General features: G+C 42.2%; 1 protein-coding gene across 2 annotated transcripts in view; it reads right to left on the bottom strand.

Annotated features, from left to right (window-relative positions):
• arid1ab (AT-rich interactive domain 1Ab) overlaps positions 1–19,912 on the bottom strand; it is a 72,588-nt gene that overhangs the window by 15,234 nt on the left and 37,442 nt on the right. For both annotated transcript variants that reach the window (XM_028035402.1, XM_028035401.1), the window contains exon 5: positions 5–245. In XM_028035402.1, coding sequence (XP_027891203.1) covers positions 5–245 — 241 coding nt within the window. The remainder of the gene's footprint in view (positions 1–4; positions 246–19,912) is intronic.

Here is a 19,912-nt window from a genome sequence, read left to right as displayed (position 1 = left end):
CTACCTGGCACAGCAGCAGGGGACAGCGGGCCGCTGCGGGACGGGGTCACGCTGGCCGGGGAGCCCACGGGGGATGGCGAGGGTCCGCGGATGCCTGGCAGGTGGGGCGGGGTGTGCGGGGAAAAGGGCGACTGGGCCGGGTTGCTCTGCTCTCCCTGACTGCTGGACACACCGGAGGTGCTGACGCCCGGACTCAGGACGGCCTCGGTGCCGGTGGGCAGGTCATCGATGGAGCCGGACAGATCCTGGGAGGACGAGAGAGCGCTGCGGTTCAGGAGGGGGTGCAGAGGCAAATAACTTCTACCACCGAGTTCTGCTTTTAAACACAAGGCTTTATGGATAATAAGCCAAAAAGTGAGATAAGAGGAAAAAAAGCATAAATGCAGTGGAGTAGAAGTCTGATGCGATGTCAATATTAACATAAGTTCACTCATTCACAAATTGTGCCTAGAATCTCACCGGTTATCATACGTTTTCCATAAATCTGACCAATCACCTTTATGTTTTCTGTGATTCCTTCTCTTCTGACCAATCACAGCCACGGAATTTTGACCAATCCCTTTAGCCCCCTTTTAATTTAACTTCCTGTTTCAATTCATCTCCTGGAAGTTGAATATGGAATATGAAAGTATGTTTGATGCTAAATGTTTGTCTTTTTTTATGTTCTGTAGGATTTGCTTTTAACTTGGAATTGATCCTTTGCACTTTGACCCCTGCTCAGGACGTGACTTTATCTGTATTACGGGTACAATTTCAAGAAGGTACTTCAAATTTGTCAATTGCACTTTAAATGTTAAATAGGTTAAAATTATGAATTTTTTTGTGTGTTCGGTTTCCTGCTTTTAACTTCCTTTCATCCCACGATTAGCTGTATTTGTGTATGCAGACGGTAATGTTGCTTCACGTCAGACTATATGAATTAACATTTAACGCATCAATCAAAAACATCTGTCACAAAGAGGAAAAACATATACAAGTTGCTCTGGATAACAGTTCACAGAATCAGCCAAATTATGAAGAACAAAGAAAGAACTACACTCAGAATACAGTTTAACTGTGGCTCAGACACTTACGGTTCATAAAGCAGAGGATGTTTTATTTAATGATCCAGGGTTTCCCCCCAGTGTATTATATTTACTTTACTTTTTATTTACCCCCCCCCAACAGACTAAAAACTGTTAGCTTTGTTATGTTTTTATTTTATATACCAGTAACAGTGACGGCAAAGACGGGATAAATTGTCTCCTTGGTGAAACGGTAGGAAGCACAATGGTAACAGAGTTTCAGCATATATACAATATATATACAGTACAGACCAAAAGTTTGGACACACCTTTTAATTCAAAGAGTTTCCTTTATTTTCATGACTATTGACATTGTAGATTCACACTGAAGGCATCAAAACTATGAATAACTCATGTGGAAATATGCACTAAACAAAAAAGTGTAAAACAACTGAAAATAGCCCTTATATTCTAGTTTCTTCAAAGTAGCAACCTTTTGCTGTGATTACTGCTTTGCACACACTCTGCATTTTCTTGATGAGCTTCAAGAGGTCGTCACCTGAAATGGTTTTCACTTCATAGGTCAACCTGCCCTGTCAGGTTAATAAGTGGGATTTCTTGCCTTATAAATAATCATGAAAATAAAGAAAACCCATTGAATTAGAAGGTGTGTCCAAACTTTTGGTCTGTACTGTATACGTATAGATGCTTTACATCTTAAAACACAAATATACAGTCATAAAACACACAGTCAACAATTGAAACATTACATTTTGTTGTCATTACAGATCATAAGGTCAGCTGCTTGTTTTATTCACCAGAACTCCATAACCACTTCCTGTCTTTTCCGCTCTACACTCTAACAACTTCAGCCAATAAAGTGACAAGGATCAGAAAAATGTGAACACTTTAATTAGGATGAAACAACTAAAGTGCAAAATAATGTATATTTTAATTGATTTTTTTTTATGTTAAGACAATAGTTATTGTGTATATGGATCTTACAATAACATAATTACCTAGTAATATTTAAAAATTTTCTGTCAAATTAAAAAAAAAATTAAGTCAAAAACACAACGGGTTGGCAGCTCGAACATCCCTAACACCGGGCTCAGCGGGTTTTCTGGGGGAAACCCAGATCACCTGACCCGACGTTGCAGTTTTGCTCAAACCTGGAGCAACACACACATTACATCCACATTTAATGGAGAGAAACATAAGCAAACCCAGTGGATCACAATAAAAAGCACAGACAACTGAGTTTAGTTGTGCTAAAATAACAGCAGAATCTCTAGTTGCTATTAAAAAAAAAAAAAAAGCTCCACATTCCTCCTGGAAGTCTGATAATGATCCATGTTGGCAAAGAGAACTGCGTCTGTACGAAACAAGGGGGTTTGAGGGGAAGTGGGGGGTTTTTTGAAGCAAGTCATCTCAGGAGGCAGCAGAAATAAGTGGTGCTGGCCACAGACTCTGCTGCCATGTGGTGTTGTTATTGAGCCTCGCTGGCTGGGACGCAGAAACAGGGAGGGAGGCGGGGAAGGAGGGAAGGCAGCCGGCGGTGATTGTGTTAGCGGGAAGGTGAGTGTTTACACATCGGCCCGTCACGTGGAGAACATGTGCTCGCTCTGAAATGCAAGCTCATCTGCCAGTCACACCAGAGGAGGAGAGAGGGGGGAGGTGGGGGGAAGAGAAATCCGACGGCGGAAGGAAGGGAGGAAAAAAAAAAAAAGGAGCATGCTTTGGAAAGTGGCCAAGTATTCCCATAGAAATCTCACACTCGCATGCTGGCTGCAGCCCTGAAGCCGGCGGTTTTGCACTTGAAACGGCGCCCGTTGCTATTTTTGGGACGTGACCTGATGGAGGAACCCCAGAGGGAGTGACAGGAGGAGAACGCTGATTCAGAATACACCCTCCTCCTCCTCCTCCCCAACACCACCACCACCACCCAGTTGCCTCTGCCCTCCCTCCCTTCTAAGAAAGCACAAGCTCATGCTTTCCTGGTCTGAGCCGGGAATGTGGCTCCTGTAAAACCCAGGAGAATAACACAGTGGGTTGGATTAAAGGAACAGTCGCACTCCAAGGTGGTTCCAACAAATCTTCATGGGGGATAAAAAGAAAAGAAACACAAGAGTTTTCTGTGTAGCAGGAGATCCGGGCCCACTCTGCAGCAGCAGCAGCATCCTGGTCAGCTGACTCCCCACCCACCCCTCAGTTTGTTTCCATCCAGCACCCACCCACCTCTAAGGAGACATCACAAGACTGGTCATCTGACGGAGGCCTCCACCTCCTCGGTCTGGGCCCGCCACCTCTTCAGCTGCAAAGCTCACGTTCTTATAGAAGAGGACTATAACTTGCTCGACATGGCTTAGAAATAATATTAAAAAAAAAAAAATAAATTCATACCTGATCTGATTTTAACTGCTCTTTTTTTTCTGGCTCGCTTTCTTTTCTAAGACAGAAACGACAGAATATATGTTCAAAAGGCAGGTTTTATTTCAACGAGCTGTTTGACGGAATAATAAAGGCCAGGTTACGAGAAGCTTTGGTTCAATTATGAGAATATACTCATAGTATTAGCAGAAAAAAAAGACACAATTTTACCAGAAAAACATTTCTTAAAATTAGAACATAGGTAGTTATCGGGATCTGACGTAAGCAGCTCAAGCGGCGTGTTTTTTTTCTCCTCAAAATGGACTCACTTGTTTCGCTCTATTGAATAAAAGTCGAGCTACTGATGAGAATTTGATGCTGATGTGTTAAAAGATGAATTATTTACAGATCTGTAAAACTTACACCACCGCATAACTTCACAACATGCCCAACATTCCTCTTTTTAATTGTTGTAATTTTGAGTTTTTATAAAAATTACTACATTATTCTTCTAATATTACGACATCATTCTCAAAAATATTATTAATAAAAATAATTCTTAGCCTGGTCCTAGCATTCCATCATAGAGTTGACGTAAATTATAGTATTTCTATAAAACTTAAAGTGGAGTATAACTTCAAGAGATGCTCAACATTCCTCATTAATGTTTTGTTTTTCGTGTTGAAGCTCTTGTAAAATTACAACTTTATTTTTCTAATATTGTGATTTTATTTTCCTAACTTAAAAACTGGATTTGCACTGGTACGCCGTCGTAGAGTAAATAGAAAATGTAAAACAAACGAGATGAAGGCTGTGGGCGTTCTGACGTCACTCTGAATATGAAAAGCCAAGGAGAATAAAGGTGAATTTAAAAAAAATTAAAAAGACTATCTGTCAAAAATGAATTCTTCAAAAACGAGAAATTCAACTATTGAACAAAACCGTGACACCACCCAGATTCAGAACCGGACCTGGACCAAAGAGGCCAGGTGTTGTTTAATGAAGCTGTGTTTAATGATATGAAGCTCCTGCATCTGCGGGTTAGAAGACCAACACAACACTTTTACAAACTCTAAAATTAGCATATTTTTTGGGAGATTTTATGCAACAGTCTTTTGTTTTTCAACAAAAAAAATAACAAAACCCTTAAAAAGTGAAACGTTGGCATTCGGGGGAAAAGAGCGAACACGTTCACATGTCTGTAAAATCGCTTTTCAGGGAATTTCTCAGTTGTCGGTTTCAGTTCTGGTCAGCGTAACCGCGTACACTAACATAACTTTTGTTTCTCTCGTGCTTTGACAGTGACTGAACGAATACTATTCAATTCTTCCGAGTGGCGTTTCCACAGTTCATCCAAACGTTGTTCTAGATGTACTGCATTGTTTGACAGTAAGGATGAGGACTTACTTAAAGCAAATAGTGAGCACTCAGTAGCTCAGTATTCAGAGCTGCTTTTACTCAAGTCAGAACCGGGCAGGTTATCAATAGAAAATGACAGAATCTGTAAGTTGGCCGTTTAGACGGTAAACAAATCCAGTGAGAAAACAGGAAGAGAGTATGAAAGTCTGAGAAAAAAAAAATCTGCTGATCATCCACCATCAGTTATATAATCATCTGCACTACAACACAAACATAAACGAGGAGGAATAAAATTAAGACATTGAAAATGTTGGTGAATTTCAGACGAATATAAAGTTTTGAATCAGACTTTGAATCAGATGGAGAAAACGATCTTCATACAAAATCATGTAATTAGATAATAAAAGGCTTTTTTTCTCTTTAGCTTCGTTTTTTTCAGTTGCTTGCTTGTTTGTGTTGTTGGAAATGTCCCAGAACAATGTGCTGCTGAGTTCTGTGGCAACGTTAAAGAACAGATTCTGAGTTCAGCTCAGAGATGTGCCACAAATCCATATAGTGCAGACAAACGGGACAAACTTGCAGGCATAAACTAACCTCCCTGTTATCCTTAAACAGAGCCTCAAATAGGAAGGCAGGAACTGAGCCAGAGCCAGATTAGCAGGTCGTTCTCTGCTCTTAACTAGCCTGGCTAACGGATGTTATCCAGGAAATCTGTTCACAATTGCTTTTGCCAGTGTTATAAGAAACGACAGAATAACTTTAGACGCCACATACTTGTCAACCCTATGACAACCAAATAACCAGGTCACAAAAAGGTTTTAATTAAGAAAAAAAATGTGAGGGAAGTAGTTCAGTTATGCTAGCTTGACTTTGACAACCTTAACATGTAGATGTGATGTGGAATTCGGTGTTTCGGTTCAGTTGCAAAATTAAAAACAAGAAGGCAACCCACACACCAACTCTGACAGATGGTCAGTAATGCAGGTGTTTAAATTAGCTAACCTACCACCACAGTGTTAGAGTAGCTAATAGCAGCGGCAGCTAATCTAGAGCGATGACTTATTAAAAAAAAAGAAGTGCTTTTGAGTTATTCCTCAACGGTTTTCCTGTATTAATTTTCCCTTTGCTGTATCAATAAATTAATAATACCTACATCTCCAAATTTCATTTAGTTAACAGAACTGTTGTACCGCGGCAGCGCGGCTATGGGTGGTACGCAAAAGAATCGTCTCTTTGCCCTCCAGCGTTGTACGCATGTGTGAAATTTCCAGATGTAAACAATTACATGGGCACCACATGGATGTGGTTTTTTGGTTCATGAAAAGATTGCAATTGGTCCATTCAGACCGTCATGAAAAAGTCGGATATGGATCACAGCCGCCTGCTGTGTGAACATAGCCTAAAGCAACATATGGAGAACTTCATAAAGGATTTAAAAAGGCGAGAGTCAAGAGGCAGACTTTCTATCCAAAGGTTTTCACTTCACTTCACCTTTTAGATTTGACTCAGAAGAAGAAGCAGCAGCAGCTAGTGAGAACTTTTCACGAAGGAGCAGAATCAGATCAGGAACACCGTCTGAGAAACCTGGCCTCTCCTGTTTAATGCAAACATGAAGGTTTTATAGGAATAATACATAATTCAACAGCAACACAACTAAATCTAATCCACCCGCCCCCCCCCAAAAAAGGGCAGGGGTTTCTTTCTTCAATGTGAAAACAACAGCTACCAACAAACCTATCTAAGAGCCTACAGCAGCACATATCGTATGCATGGCTTACAAAGTGAGCTCTCTTGACATTCTGTAAATATCTGACAGCTCTGATTCCTCAGCCTGGCTTGGCAGAAGCATTGTACACTACACACACGCACACACACACACAAGCTCCTACCTACTCCCACTCTGCAGTCATTGATTTTTCCTAACTCAATACTGCACAGCACCAGCCTGTTCTGCTGACTGCACAAGCCGGACAGCGAGCGAGCGACGGGGGAGAGAGAGAGGGAGGTGGAGAGGTGGGGGGCTGGCAGTTGATGCTGTTGCTGAGGCTCTGCTATTCAACAGTCATTATTAAAAGGCAAATGATGAGAAAAACGTGGAGCAGGCATGAGCTGAGGGCTGGCTAAGTAGGACTGATACATATACATATGTGGGTGTGTGTGTGTGTGTGTGTGTGTGTGTGTGTGTGTGTGTGGTAATAATGAGCTCTGAGGACGGTCACAGCAGCATCATGTATGGTTATTACAGCAACTGATGATGGAGTTTAGACTGAAAACGTGGATTATTTTTATCTTTTTTAATATTCATGGAAAATGTGGAAGCTGAGTTGTGGAGAGAAGGAGAGAGCTGCAGGTCTATTCTGCAGGAGGCTCACTCTATGGCAGCCATTTTGTGCCTTTCCCATCACTGCCTAACATGGAACTACAGGGCTGAGAACTGCTAAACGGGATCCATCATCTCTTAACATCTGAGAACACAAACCCCGCTCCAAAAGACGATGCCTGCATGCTGAAGACGTCATAAAAACTAAAAGGTGTCGGTGAAACGTCCTGGGAAGGCGGTTCGTCTGTGAAATGTTGGAGAACAGCAGATGGTGTTTAGTGTTTCCCACTATTCCGACGTTCTCCGCTGCTCCTTCTCAGCGAGCCTGTGCCGTCTCTGAGTCATCTCCTCAGCTCTCCGCCGTCCTAATATATTCCATTTGCAGATTACTTCACTGAATCAATCAAGCCTGAACAGAGCCATTAGTCTGCTCTGCCTACCCTCCACCCCACCCCCACCCTTTTTTCTCCATTCCAAAGTGTGAGAAGCAGAAAGTAGGAGCAAAGAGGCAGTAATGGAACGTGTCTTGAACATGTGACTGTGGCCAGAGCGGGTGCTGCTGGTGGCGTTCGAGTTCCGACGTCGGGGTTTCGACCGAAGCGTGACAAAAAGCTAAACCTCGTCAACTTCAACATTCTCACATTCGTCGTGTCGCAACCACAAACTGCAAAACGTTTTATTCGGATTTTGCGCTTCACAGGTCAAGTTATAGTTAGGATAAAGAAAAAAATTGTACACACTGTTTTAGCATTTGTTTAAAAAAAAAAAAATAATAATAATAAAATCAGTGTGTAACAAACTTTTAGGGTTCATTCACACCAGCTCCGTTTAACTGAACTTTAGTTTTGTTTGGTGTGGTGTGAATGCGTAAGCAAACTCTGGTCTGGCTGCTGTGGAAATGAACTCTTGTGTGGTTCGAATGCATATGTGAACGTCAAGTGCACCAGAAAGCACTCCAAAAGCAGGAAGAGGACTACAGCGCAAGGCATTCTGGGTAGACACAACTAAAACAAACGTGGGAGTCCGGCGGAAAAAATGGCTCATGGTCTTTTACCAACCGCTAAAATCTAACGCCACTCCATTTTTGTTTACATTTTGTGAAGAAGGAAGTTAGACTCAGCATCTTCATCAAAGCTGTTTGTGTTGTTTTCTTTAGCGGTTCTTGGTGCAGCACCCCCACAGGCAAGGAGGGGAACAGGCTGCTCAAAAGGTTTCTTTGGTTGGCAGGGACACAGAAGATGATGGATGCAATCTGATGCAGCTCCAGCCATTTTGAAAAAGCTGTTAGAGACGCACTGAAGAGTTCCACCAAGAACAAATGCGGGGGTCTTTATACAAGACCCCACTTTCAAATTGTGCAAGGAAAAAAAAGTAAAATAAAATCTCAACAACAAACACATTAAGATTTGTGGTTGATGGAAAAAAAAAGAAAAAGTTGTAGACGGGAATCCTTCGGTGAGGCCCTGTGTACATTAAAACATGAGCTCACTCCCTTCATTGTAGACACATGCCTTATTAGGGGAGGGGGAAAAAAAACCTGGCTGCATCTCAAGTGCTACCATGGTTACTGTGATCCATGTGGTTGACACATTAGAGCCCCCCCACCCCCTGTCTGTCTGTCTCTGTGAGGCCTCCCTGCGTGCCTGGCAGGGTCACGGTGCAGTCAGCGACTACAAAAGAAGAAGCCTGTCATTGTTACAGGAAGCGCAGAAGCACCAAAGTAGCGCTGCTGCTCCTCCTCCTCCTCCACCGTCATCATCGTCACTGCCTGCACTTTAATTACACACACAGCCGCTGGTCCTCTTATGCTCAGGAGGCCTGAGACAATCAGTGGACAAACATGAGGCACCAAAACATCCAGCATCCCTCACGTTTCTGTTTATTTCCTGACTGGCTTTTTCTGCTCAGGGTCAGCTTTTGAAATTAGAGACGGGTCACTGGAAGAGTCGCCTCTTCTTCTCTGGTAAGCACAACGCCAAATGAGACTCCAGGCTCCAGCAGGGGAAAGTGCTGATGTGACACATTATCATCAGTGCGTGATCGGAGTGGAGCCCGCTTGGTCCTGAAGCAACTCGGTGACTCTGGTGTCTGGGACAAGTTCCAGAGTCCAAATGGGAAAAGTGGACCTGCATGCGCCTCAGCCAGCTGACCTGCTGACGCACAAAGGCCTTGCAAGTCCACCGACGGATCGGCGGAGGAGGGAGACAGCTCTTACCCAACCCAACACCCCCCTACCCCCACCATCAACACCATAGCTCAAGATCTGCAGGATTGAGCACAACCATAAGGGGGCACTCCCACCCCTACTATGAGGGAAAGAAACTGAGGAAGGAGCCGAGGCAAGGCAGTCCCCCTGCCTGGAACAGCAGCAGCCATTACAGGCGTTCACACAGGATGTAGAGTGACTCCTGGGTCCATCAGGGGTCTCCAACCACGACTGAAATGATGTCAAACATGACGACCAGTGGGTTAGTGCTTAGGAGGAGGATGACACCCACCAGAAACCAGAAATGTATAAAAGCAGAAACTGAATTCAGTGTACTGTGCTTAGATTCCTACCAGGGAGAGAAAAACTGAAGGATATGAAGTATGACTCTTAATCAATGAGGAGGGAGGGTTTTTTAAGGCTTCTCATTTGCTTAATTGAGCTTCTCTGTGTGGGGGAGCAAAAAATGTGGGGAAACACTTCAGCAGAGATGCTGAAGAAGAGGAGGGTGGAGGGGTGATGGCTGTGAATAATGAGGAGATGGTGTATGTGTTGTGGTGGGGGCCTTTTGTGGAGATGACAATAGTAGCAAGGAGTCCCAGGGCAGCGCACAGATGCCCCGAGTGAGGCAGGCAGCTGCCCAGCTCGAGGTGAAGGCTGCTGGGATACAGAGGACCAAGCAGAGGTGGGGAGGAAGGTGGTCTGTGGGGAGGCTCCAGATCCCCTAGAGCCAGACTGACTGCTCTCCTGGACCGACAGGGCCCCTCCCCTCTTACTCTAACACAAACAACCCGATGTGAAAGTGGGAGCTGTACCAAAGCACATGACTGTTGGTGAACTAACTAGGAAGAGGGAAGATTTTTCTATGTATACAACATGAGCGAGTAGGGTTGGGAGATTAGGGTTAAGATACTAGGGGTAGGATAGTCGACATAGAATATTAGGGGTAGGAGTGGGGTAGGGGTAGGATACTGGACGTGGAATATTTGGGGTAGGAATGGGTAAGATATTAGGGTTAAGATATAGGAGTAGGGTTTAGGGTAAGGTTACAAATTAGGATTAAGATAATAGGGTTAGGGGTAACAGGAGTTGATTTCATCATGAAGCTGCTTTCATCCATCCAGCCTCAGCAGCTTTTTTTTCCCAGCTCACACAGGAGAAAGCAGAGGACAGACAGTGCTGCAGTCAGCCACAGTCTTTGTGCTGCAAAACTAGCTCAGCCCAGCAGAAATGGAGGCAGAGGGGAGGGGCATGTAAGTGTGTGTGTGTGTGTGTGTGTGTGTGTGTGTGTGTGTGTGTGAGAGAGAGAGAGCGAGAGACTGAACGGAGAGAGCTAAACGAAAAGAGTGTGTTCTGGGTGTGTGGAGTATCTTGCAGAGAGCGAAGCGCGGTGTTCTGCAGCCGAGAAACAGTCCGAAACGCCGCACTCCCGTCAGCAGATTGAATTTCCTCAAGCACGTTAATTAAAAATCATACAGAGGAAAGAAGAGACAGGGCAAGCTAGTGGAGTGGAGGGGGGAGAAACAGAAAGAGAGAGAAGGGGAGGGAGCAAGAGGCGCCCTGGAACCTGAATGAGACACGTCCACACAGGAAACCAGGGCCCCAGAATAGCAACAGGAAGCTGGCCCCAGACTCTGAATTCTGTCAGCGTCAGAGGCTTCGCAAAGCAGGGCTGTGCTGCACGGCGTTATGAAAGCTGATTTACTGAGAGAGGAGAGGGAAAGAGAGAGAGGAAGGAGGGGAGGAGGCGGTCGGCAGAGGGCACGGGCGAGGAAAAGAGAAAATGAGAAATTAGACTGAAAGAGGAATGAGGGAGAGAAGGGATATAGGTGTGTTAAACGTGGAGAGAAAGAGAAATGCAGGAAAAATAAGATGATGGTAATGTAGGGAAAGCTACAGAGGGGGCAGGGGCTAGAAGGAAAAGGGACACGAGGAGGAAGAAAAAAAAAAGAAGAAAAAATCAAAGTGGGCCGGGCCTTATCGGGCTGATTGCTCCAGAGCTATGTCGCAAAAACAAGCTTAGCTGCCGCAGGAGAGCCGAACTGGGCTGGGCTGAGCGGGGAGCGCAGGATGGAGAAGGGGCTTGGGGGTGGGGGGTTTAAAAGTGTTACAGGAAAAGTAGAAGATCATTTAGTTTCACATCAGGAGGCTTGGTACATAAAATTAAAGGTCATTAAGGCAGGGGGAGCTGCTGCTGGGAAGTTGGTGGTCTATTGCAACTGCACAGAATAACAGCATTTCTCTGGGGGGGCAAATGGTAAATGATCCAGTCAAAAAATTAAAGGGAACAATCTGCATTACCCCAACACGTGTTTGGTCTTTAACGTATCGAAATAAAAATGAAGTAAAAGCTGAACCTGCTTTTTATCCCCCTACTGTTCACAAGAAACTCAATTATACAAATACTGTAGGAAAGTTTGGATCATATTTATGCTTACAGGAGATGTATAAAAGTTATTAACTGCCAGCAAGCATCAAACACTTTTGCTTTCTAGTCAAGCAATTGAATTAGAGGTTTTTTTTCAGCTCCACAATCAAAGTCTTATTTCCTATGCTCTTGAATGCACCATTAAGCAGCCGCTAACAAGACCAGGCTGGATGGAAACTATTATTAGCCTCTAGAAGTTTGAAAATGAAAAGAACAAACTCAATATGTAATGAAAATTTCAGATGCAACAACAAATCGTCTGGTTAGGAAATCCAATAATCTTTTTCTCTTTCTTCTTTTTTTTTTTTTTGAAAGTGAATGCCCCATGCCTAGGTGCACACTGCTCACAATAACTTTAGAAATGTTTGAGATGCAAATGTACCTGGAGAAAAACACTTGGCATCGTCTCCTTCAGGGAATTTTTTAAACTTTTTACTCTGAGCTCAGCTTTATCAGATTATCATAAACTCAATAATCCCAAGTTCTTCATTGCTAAACCTCAACAGTTCGAGTTGATCACAACAGTCTTTGGTGTGGAAGTTGTTTAAGACAGCCTCAAGAAGCTTTTTAAAGGAAACTATATTTTCTACTAAAGGATGTTGGCTTTTAACTCAGGCTTGTATTTTCAGAAAATTCACTTATTTATGTAATTTTTTGTGAAGCACGTCTAAAATACTTGGAAAAAAAATTCAGCCTCGGAGGCTGACATACCTAAGTGCAACGCTACTGGACATAACATTGGTTAGTCTTCGAAAAGCCACCAAACCAGGAATAGCACTTATTTTCCTTGGTGCTGATTGGCTGGACTCTAAAGACTAGAGGGAAACAGCAGCTGTGTTTCCTTTACAAATGAATGCAAATCTTTGTCTATATTCTACTAATGCCGGAAAAAAAACAACAAAAAAACCCACGCAAGTTCACAATTGTGGTGTTTCCATTAAATCTTTTATTATTATTATTTATTTTACATTGACTATTCCTAATTGCACTGACTGAACAAATTAAAGTTGTGTTGTTTTCACATATTTGACCCAGCTTGTGAAGCTCTTGGTGGATTAAAGTGTGCTGTGCTGGTGCAGAGATAGCAAAATAAGTTTGTAATTCAGTCATTTATGTCTGTGTTTTAAAAACAGAAAGGAAATGTCTTAAGTGAACTCGGATGACTTTCTGTATCGGACAGGCTGATACTAAACCTCATATCTGTATTGGTATTGAAAGTGAAAAAAGTGGATCGATGCATCCCTAACAGAGACAACGCACTGAAATCTAACTACTCCATCTTCATTACTGATTGTTTAGTGATCACATGTTCCCCAAATAGCTAACTGCTAAAATTACTAAAAATAAAACAGTTTTCTTTGTGAGAAAGTTAGAAAGCTCTAACTACACTCACAGGCATTATTAGATGGCCTTACTACTGTAACTGTGTTCGATTCTGATGAGTCATGTAAAAATGTCCGCTTCAGAGTTGGTGAAGGGAGAAAACTGGATGAATGACAGCTGCAGCACAACTACAAATGTAGGAAGTCAACTGGCGATACCTCAACTAAATGAGGTGTTCGTCCATCATTAGTCAGACTGAAGTGTAAAATCTACACAAAAACACTAGGCTTAAAAAAGTTAAAAACCTGTCACGCTGAAGCTCATGTCTTAGTTGTTAAGGTCAGAGTAATCCCGAGAAACGAAAGGCAGGACATGGGAAGACCAAAAAACCAACTTGGGCCTGAGAGTGTGACAAACATGTGACCTTCCTCTCAAATCTGAAGCACTTTCAGGCATGTCAGAAGAGCAGAGCGCTACAAGAGGAGGGCGGTGCTGCCTGGGATTAGCCCCTCAAGGTGCACAAAAGACCAGAGAGACGACAAGAAGGAAATTTTGTAGGGGGGTGAGTGGAGGAGCAGAGAGGGAAGCAGTGAAAAGAAGTTAATGGTGGTCTGGTAGTTAGTTCCCTTCCTATAGGCTGACAACAAGCGGAAGTGTCACATCCAGAGAATTGAAAAGCCCGGCGGTGACGACAAAAGGCTGCTCTGCTTTCCATCTGCTTCGGGTCTGCCTCAGAGCCCTCCAAAACAACGCACACCCCTTACACATTTACACAGTTGGCTCCAGACACAGACTTCAATGGATTTTAATGAAACTCATCTGAAATAATATCAAAGTAGCAGCTGCTCCGGAGTTTGAGTTGAGCAACAATTACTCAGAATTCAAGTCAAATTCAAAAATACTTTATATATATAAAAATATGAAGAATTTTCATCCAAATATGTTCGAAGAAGCCTCTGACTGAAGACCTGCAGCATGATGACAGCTCAGTTTTCGGGCAGTAGAAACAATATTCCACCGTAGCAGGTCTGGGATGATGCAAAGGGTTTTGGGCCAGCACTGCTAATCCACCTCATCTGCTTTTACCACTCCTCTTAAAACCTCTGTCTGGTCGTTTGGTCAGAAAATAGGGCAGCATTGCCTGTTATGACAGATGGTTTAAACTTCTTCCCTCTCTCTCTGCTCTTTGGTCTTAGTACTGTAACTGTGTTCGATTCCATGAAGCCTCCTTTTCAGCTGCTCAGGAATCTGGGGGCAAAGAAGCTTGCAGCTGTGCTATAACGCTGCCATTTTGCTAACTTTTAAAAGATTTCTGTGAGGTAAGACTGCAAATTATTTTAATTATTGATTAATCTGTCAATTATTCTAACGATTTAATAGATTGTTCTGACGATTAATCAATTGTTCTGGTGATTAATCAGGTAAAAAATTGGCACATTCTGCAGATTTTTCATTTATTTCATTAGAAATAAAATATGCAAATAAACAAATAATTATATTCCTTTCCGAATTAGAAAGCAAACATAAAATGCAACAGTGTTCCTGTCATTTGTGCAAAGAATACCTCTGAAGCTAAATTAATACTTCTAACAACATGTGAATAGCTCGCTTCTTTCTGCTAGACTTAACATCAGTGTAGGATTGATCTGCTGATTATCTGTTGGATTAACAGATTAATTTGCTTTTCAACAGGTGCTTGAGATCTTTTTTTAAACGGTATTGAACCAGGTGAAGCTAAAGCTAGGCCACTTGAGGAGTTCTCGGTAGCACATATTTACAGACAAAGGTTTATATGTATACATCTTTAATGCAAAATTTATACATTTTTGGCTTAATTACTGCTCTGGTGATGGTGTCCTTTCAGCAGTTGGCTTTTTTTAAAAAAGACTGTATACCTTAGTTAAGAATTAATCAAATTAGCTGACGATTATTTCAATAATTGATTCATCGTGATTAATCTGATTAATCGAGTCAGCCCTGTTTAGAGGAGAATTTAAAAAATAAGACCACCAAGAAGTGATTTCTCACCTGAATACAGAGTTCAGTTTTAGAAGGCTTGTTATTCCTGACAGCTAAATGATCCACACTGACAAAACAGCAGATCCCTCCTCACTGTATTTCTCAAAAAAGCAAAAAAAAAAAAAACATCAATGTTGTGTTTCTTCTTTGGCTCATGATTTCATTTAACCCCTGATTCTCCTGCTTCCACTCTTGTATTGACAACAGGCTGTACTGAGTTTTATTTAGAAGCGTCTGAGTTAAGGGGACTGAACAAAGACATAAGCCATCTACTGTATTTCAGATTTTTATTTGCAGATCATGAGTATGTAGTTTTTTTTTTGCCACCTTGCGATATTGTGTTACTTTGTGTTGGTCCATCGCACGGACTCCAAATAGATTACACCGCGAGATTTTTTTTTTTGGTTGTGACGTTACAAAAAGTGTGAACAAGTTCAAGGTTTTCATGATCAGTTTCTGTAAAGTTACAAAATATTGTTTTGGAAAAGAAAGAAAAGCCATTTCTACGTACATAACAAAGCTTCCAGAGAATATTTGTCGAAAACACGGCTGACTGCGCTGAAAGCTCCCACCGGACCTGCAGGAGACATTAACCAACTGTTTTCACAAGCTGTGCAGCACTCCTTGTGAAGAGCAAAACCCTTCATGAGTAAAACTGGTGGAGAGCCCTTTTAATTAGCAACTAGGGTTATTCATTACAGACTAAGTCAATAATGTGACTCATTCACGAGGACAAAAATGTCCTTTTTTCCCTCCTCACAGCACTGAATTCACTTTCTTTCCTAGAAACAGCATAAACGTATGTAGGTCACAAGAAGATCTGAAAACCACGAGGACTTCTACCATCTAGCCGCCTGCTTTGGGCCCAGGCGGCTAGATGGTAGCCGCCTGGGCTACCAGGCGGATGGGCTACCAGGCGGTAGCTTAATGCATTGTAGTGAATTGAAGAAAAAAAAAACATAAAAAGATTTTAGTACACACAACAGCAGCCCTGTGTGGGAAACAGTCAACAGTTGCACTGTACATGTGTCCCAGTACCAAGGTGCAAACAAACCAGGAACCAGTTCAGCCTGCTCAGCTAGTTCCACGACTGCTGTCTGTTTTTTGTGTTGCTGTTGTTTTTACTTCCTCCCCCCTCCTTCCCTCTTTCCTCCTCCTCTATCCACAGCTCTTCTGCCAGACTCAGTTTGTTTTCCTAACCTGCAACTTCTAGAAAACACCAAACTCTTCCACAGCCTATGCGATGCTAGCTTTCTCTGCTAGCCGACCAGCCTGGACGAGGCTATGGAGAAGCTAAATGCTACTTACCCCATTTAGCTGCTTTAAGCAACAATCTGAAACGTGACCATGCTTTGGTGGATATATGTCCTTCAATATTATGATCAAAAACAGGAAAAAAAAATTTTTATTTGACTTAATATTTTAACGTGGTTCTAATCTATAGATCACAAGGCTTCCTGAAGGTCAAAGTTTCCATTTCTTTAACTGTCTCAATGGAAGCTGGTAATAAGGTCAGGTAAGAAAGAATAAAGCAAAGATGTGAAATAGGATCTGAGACAAAATGCTGTCGATCATCAACTACGTTCTAAGTGGCGTTTCAGCAACAAACACCTAAAGTAGCAGTTTCTCATTCACACAATGGAATCTTAGGAGCATTATATTGATTCAACTAGATAAAACATCTGCTTAGAAACAAAGTAAAATACTTCCAATAAAGCTATAATTGTAGACATTTTTTTAAAAGTGGTTTACTCTGGTTTATGGTTACTATCTCAAGGGATTCAATGTAAAAGGCAGAGTACACCAAAGACAGATACTGGTCCCACAAGACAATGACAGGAACCTGAAAGATTTTAAAGGTTAGGACCAAATACAGCTCTGGAAAAACGCAAGAGTACTGAACTGCACCCCATTGAAAACCTCCTGGCTTTTCCACCAAATATTGATTCTGAACTCTTCCTGAGTTCAAACATTAGTGTTGTTGTTTCTAAATGAATATGAACTTGTTTTCTTTGCATTATTTGAGGTCCAAAAACACTGCAGCTTTTTTTTTTTGTTATTTTGACCATTTCTCATTTTCTGCAAATAAGTTCAAAATTTCTGCTTGCAATTTCAGAGACATGTTGTCAGTAGTTCATAGAATAAAAGAACAATGTTCATCTTACTCAAACATATACCTATAAAAAGTAGAATCAGAGAAACTGATCATTTTAAGTCCTGTCTTCATTTTTTCCAGCGCCGAAGACACGCTGCATGTTATCGTTTACATCCGGAAATTTTGTGCATTCGCACAACGCAGGAGGGCAAAAAGACGATTCTTGTACATGCCGCAGCCGCGCTGCTGCCGTAGAACAATCCCGTTAAAATGAAACTTGGAGATGTAGGTGTTATCCAGAGAAGTGCTCCACAGCAAATGGAAAATAATGCAAAAAACCCCGTAAAAAAAAAAAAACAATCTAAAACCACTCATATTAGTCTTTTCTCTCTCTCTCTTGGTGTTGGCTACGCTACACACCGAGCGACACAATGACACTGAGTTGTCATTGTGTTCAACTCAATGGTCTCTAATGAATAATCTGAAAGAAACTGTTTTGTTTAGATAAACATTTTCTTTACTATTTTCAAATATATGTTTCAGTTCAATGAGCCTTGCATCTATCCATCAGAAATATTTGCAGATTTCACATTCTTGACAGCGTTCCTGAATCAGCTAAATGCCAGGTGCAGAAATATCCCAGGTGAACATGAACTGAAAACACCTGTAGGAATCACCCCAGCTGTTTTTTTTTTTAAACCAAGGATGTCAGGGGTCTGTTCCCAGGCACTCTGCTCTAATCTGCACCCAAATGTGTGCGCTCCGCAGGGATGGATGGGAGGAGAGGAAAAAGGATTGGTTTATGTCTTCCTTAGGAAGATTAATGCCTCTCTCAGCCAATCACACGGCACTATTAGGGAATCCCTGAGAAGTCAGAAGGGTGGGGTGGGGAGGAGGAACAGAGAAAAGCTAAATAAAAATAGCACTAGCCCAATGAGCTTGGCCCACAGAGAGATGTATAAATAAATAAGAGAAATAAATAAAAGAGAAGGGAAACACATCCTGAGGGCATCCCCTAATGGCGTAGACAGCTCTGCCTCCCTCCCTCCGTCTTCAACATCTCCGACTCCGACCAATCATTCACACTATTTAAAGTTATTTGCCTGAAGTCCCTCAACCCCTCCCACCCCCACCCCCTCTTTCCTCCTCGCTCACTTTCATTCTCTCGCATTAATGATCTCATTTCTCACTCTCCTTCCCCGAGGCCCAGAATGAGGTTAGCGCCACAGTCTGACCTATAAACACTGCCATGGAAACTGCAGCGTGTTCCAGCGAGGGAGGGGGAGAGGGAAGGATAGGGGCTTCTCTCACCTTTATCTCAGCCAGAGGGCCGTCGCCAAACGCTTTCTCTTTACTTTGGGTTCGCGCTCAGAGTATTTTGTCCCTGGAAGTCGAGCGAAAACCTGCGAGCTCGTCTTCACGTCAATCAGCTCTCGGGTGAGAGCGCTCTCCATTCTCTCTGTTTTGATCCGAACCAGATCTGGTACCGCAGAGTTAATTCTAGAAAGATCCGCCGGCTCTGCTGCCACCTCCAGAGATGTCTGCACCGTGAGGATTGGTACGCGTCGCGCCGTTTCTTTTGACGTTTTGACACAAAAAAACGTCTGAGTAGTGGCTCGAGCCGGGACTGGTGGCCCGACCAGAAAGACTTGGAGGGAGCATCTTTGGATGAGAGGAATAGTGTTGTTCAAATCAAATTGTGTCAAAACAAGCTTTCAAATGTGTGATTTTAAAACCACCTCAGTCCTGGCTGGAAATTAGCAAGCATGTCAACTAGGGATGCATCCATCCACTTTTTTCACATCTGAACATGTAAAAATCAACAACTTTAATTTGTTCAGTATAACAGCCAATAAAAACAAATAATAAAGAAACTGAAACTGACAAAAATAATAGATTGACTAACTTGGTCAAAAATGCTAAAGTAAACCGCCACAAACCTTCTTTCAAATGGTTCAGAAAGTGCAATTAGGAATTCTAAATGTAATGTAAAATAAAGCACAACGTCGAGCACAGCACAAAGTATAGAATTAGACTGAATAGATCTGCCCTCATCTACTGGGAACATTGTCATTTTTTTTACAATCCCAATCCGATATATATCGGATCGGTACATCATTAAACAACTAACGTCAACAAACATGGTTTACTGATGCATATTGAAGACAGATTAACTACTAAAAATGCAACAGGAAAACGGTTGGGTCTGAAAAGGGAACAGTGCTGTCTACATATCTCTGTCCCTTCAGGTAGTTGAGATATAGCAATTCCAACTATTAACGAAAAGTCACTCATAATTTGCCAATTTTGCACCAACTTGCCATCTTCATAAAATTTCTGGAACAGGATTTTGTTCGTACCAAAGGCTGCTGTTTCATGAAGCTACTTGAAAATGCTGCTTGCACTTTAAATATTCACCATGTTAAAATACTTGTTTTAAGGAAAGTTATGTGGAGTAATTTCAACGTTTCCCCTCTAATAATAGTGTCAAAAAATAAAAGAAATCACAAGTTTGGCTGCCAGTTTTTTATGAAAGGTGCCACAAAATCAGCCATTTTACAATCATTAACTTCCAACAAAATAAGCAACCCATCATCAACTAAAGCTGTGTGCTGCTCAAGACAACGTCTAGGTGGGTAAACAATGGGGGGAAAAAAAACAAAACCCATTGGGTAAACACATCCAGATTCACCACCAGGGCTCAGGTCACAGCTTATTTTGGGTTATTACTCCAATCCAGGCATTTTTAAATCACTGTCATAACTAAACCCTGACTAAACTCAACCTG

This window comes from Xiphophorus couchianus, chromosome 13 (assembly GCF_001444195.1).
Source record: "Xiphophorus couchianus chromosome 13, X_couchianus-1.0, whole genome shotgun sequence".
Classification (NCBI taxonomy): domain Eukaryota; kingdom Metazoa; phylum Chordata; class Actinopteri; order Cyprinodontiformes; family Poeciliidae; genus Xiphophorus; species Xiphophorus couchianus.
This window is presented reverse-complemented; position numbering and strand designations above follow the sequence as displayed.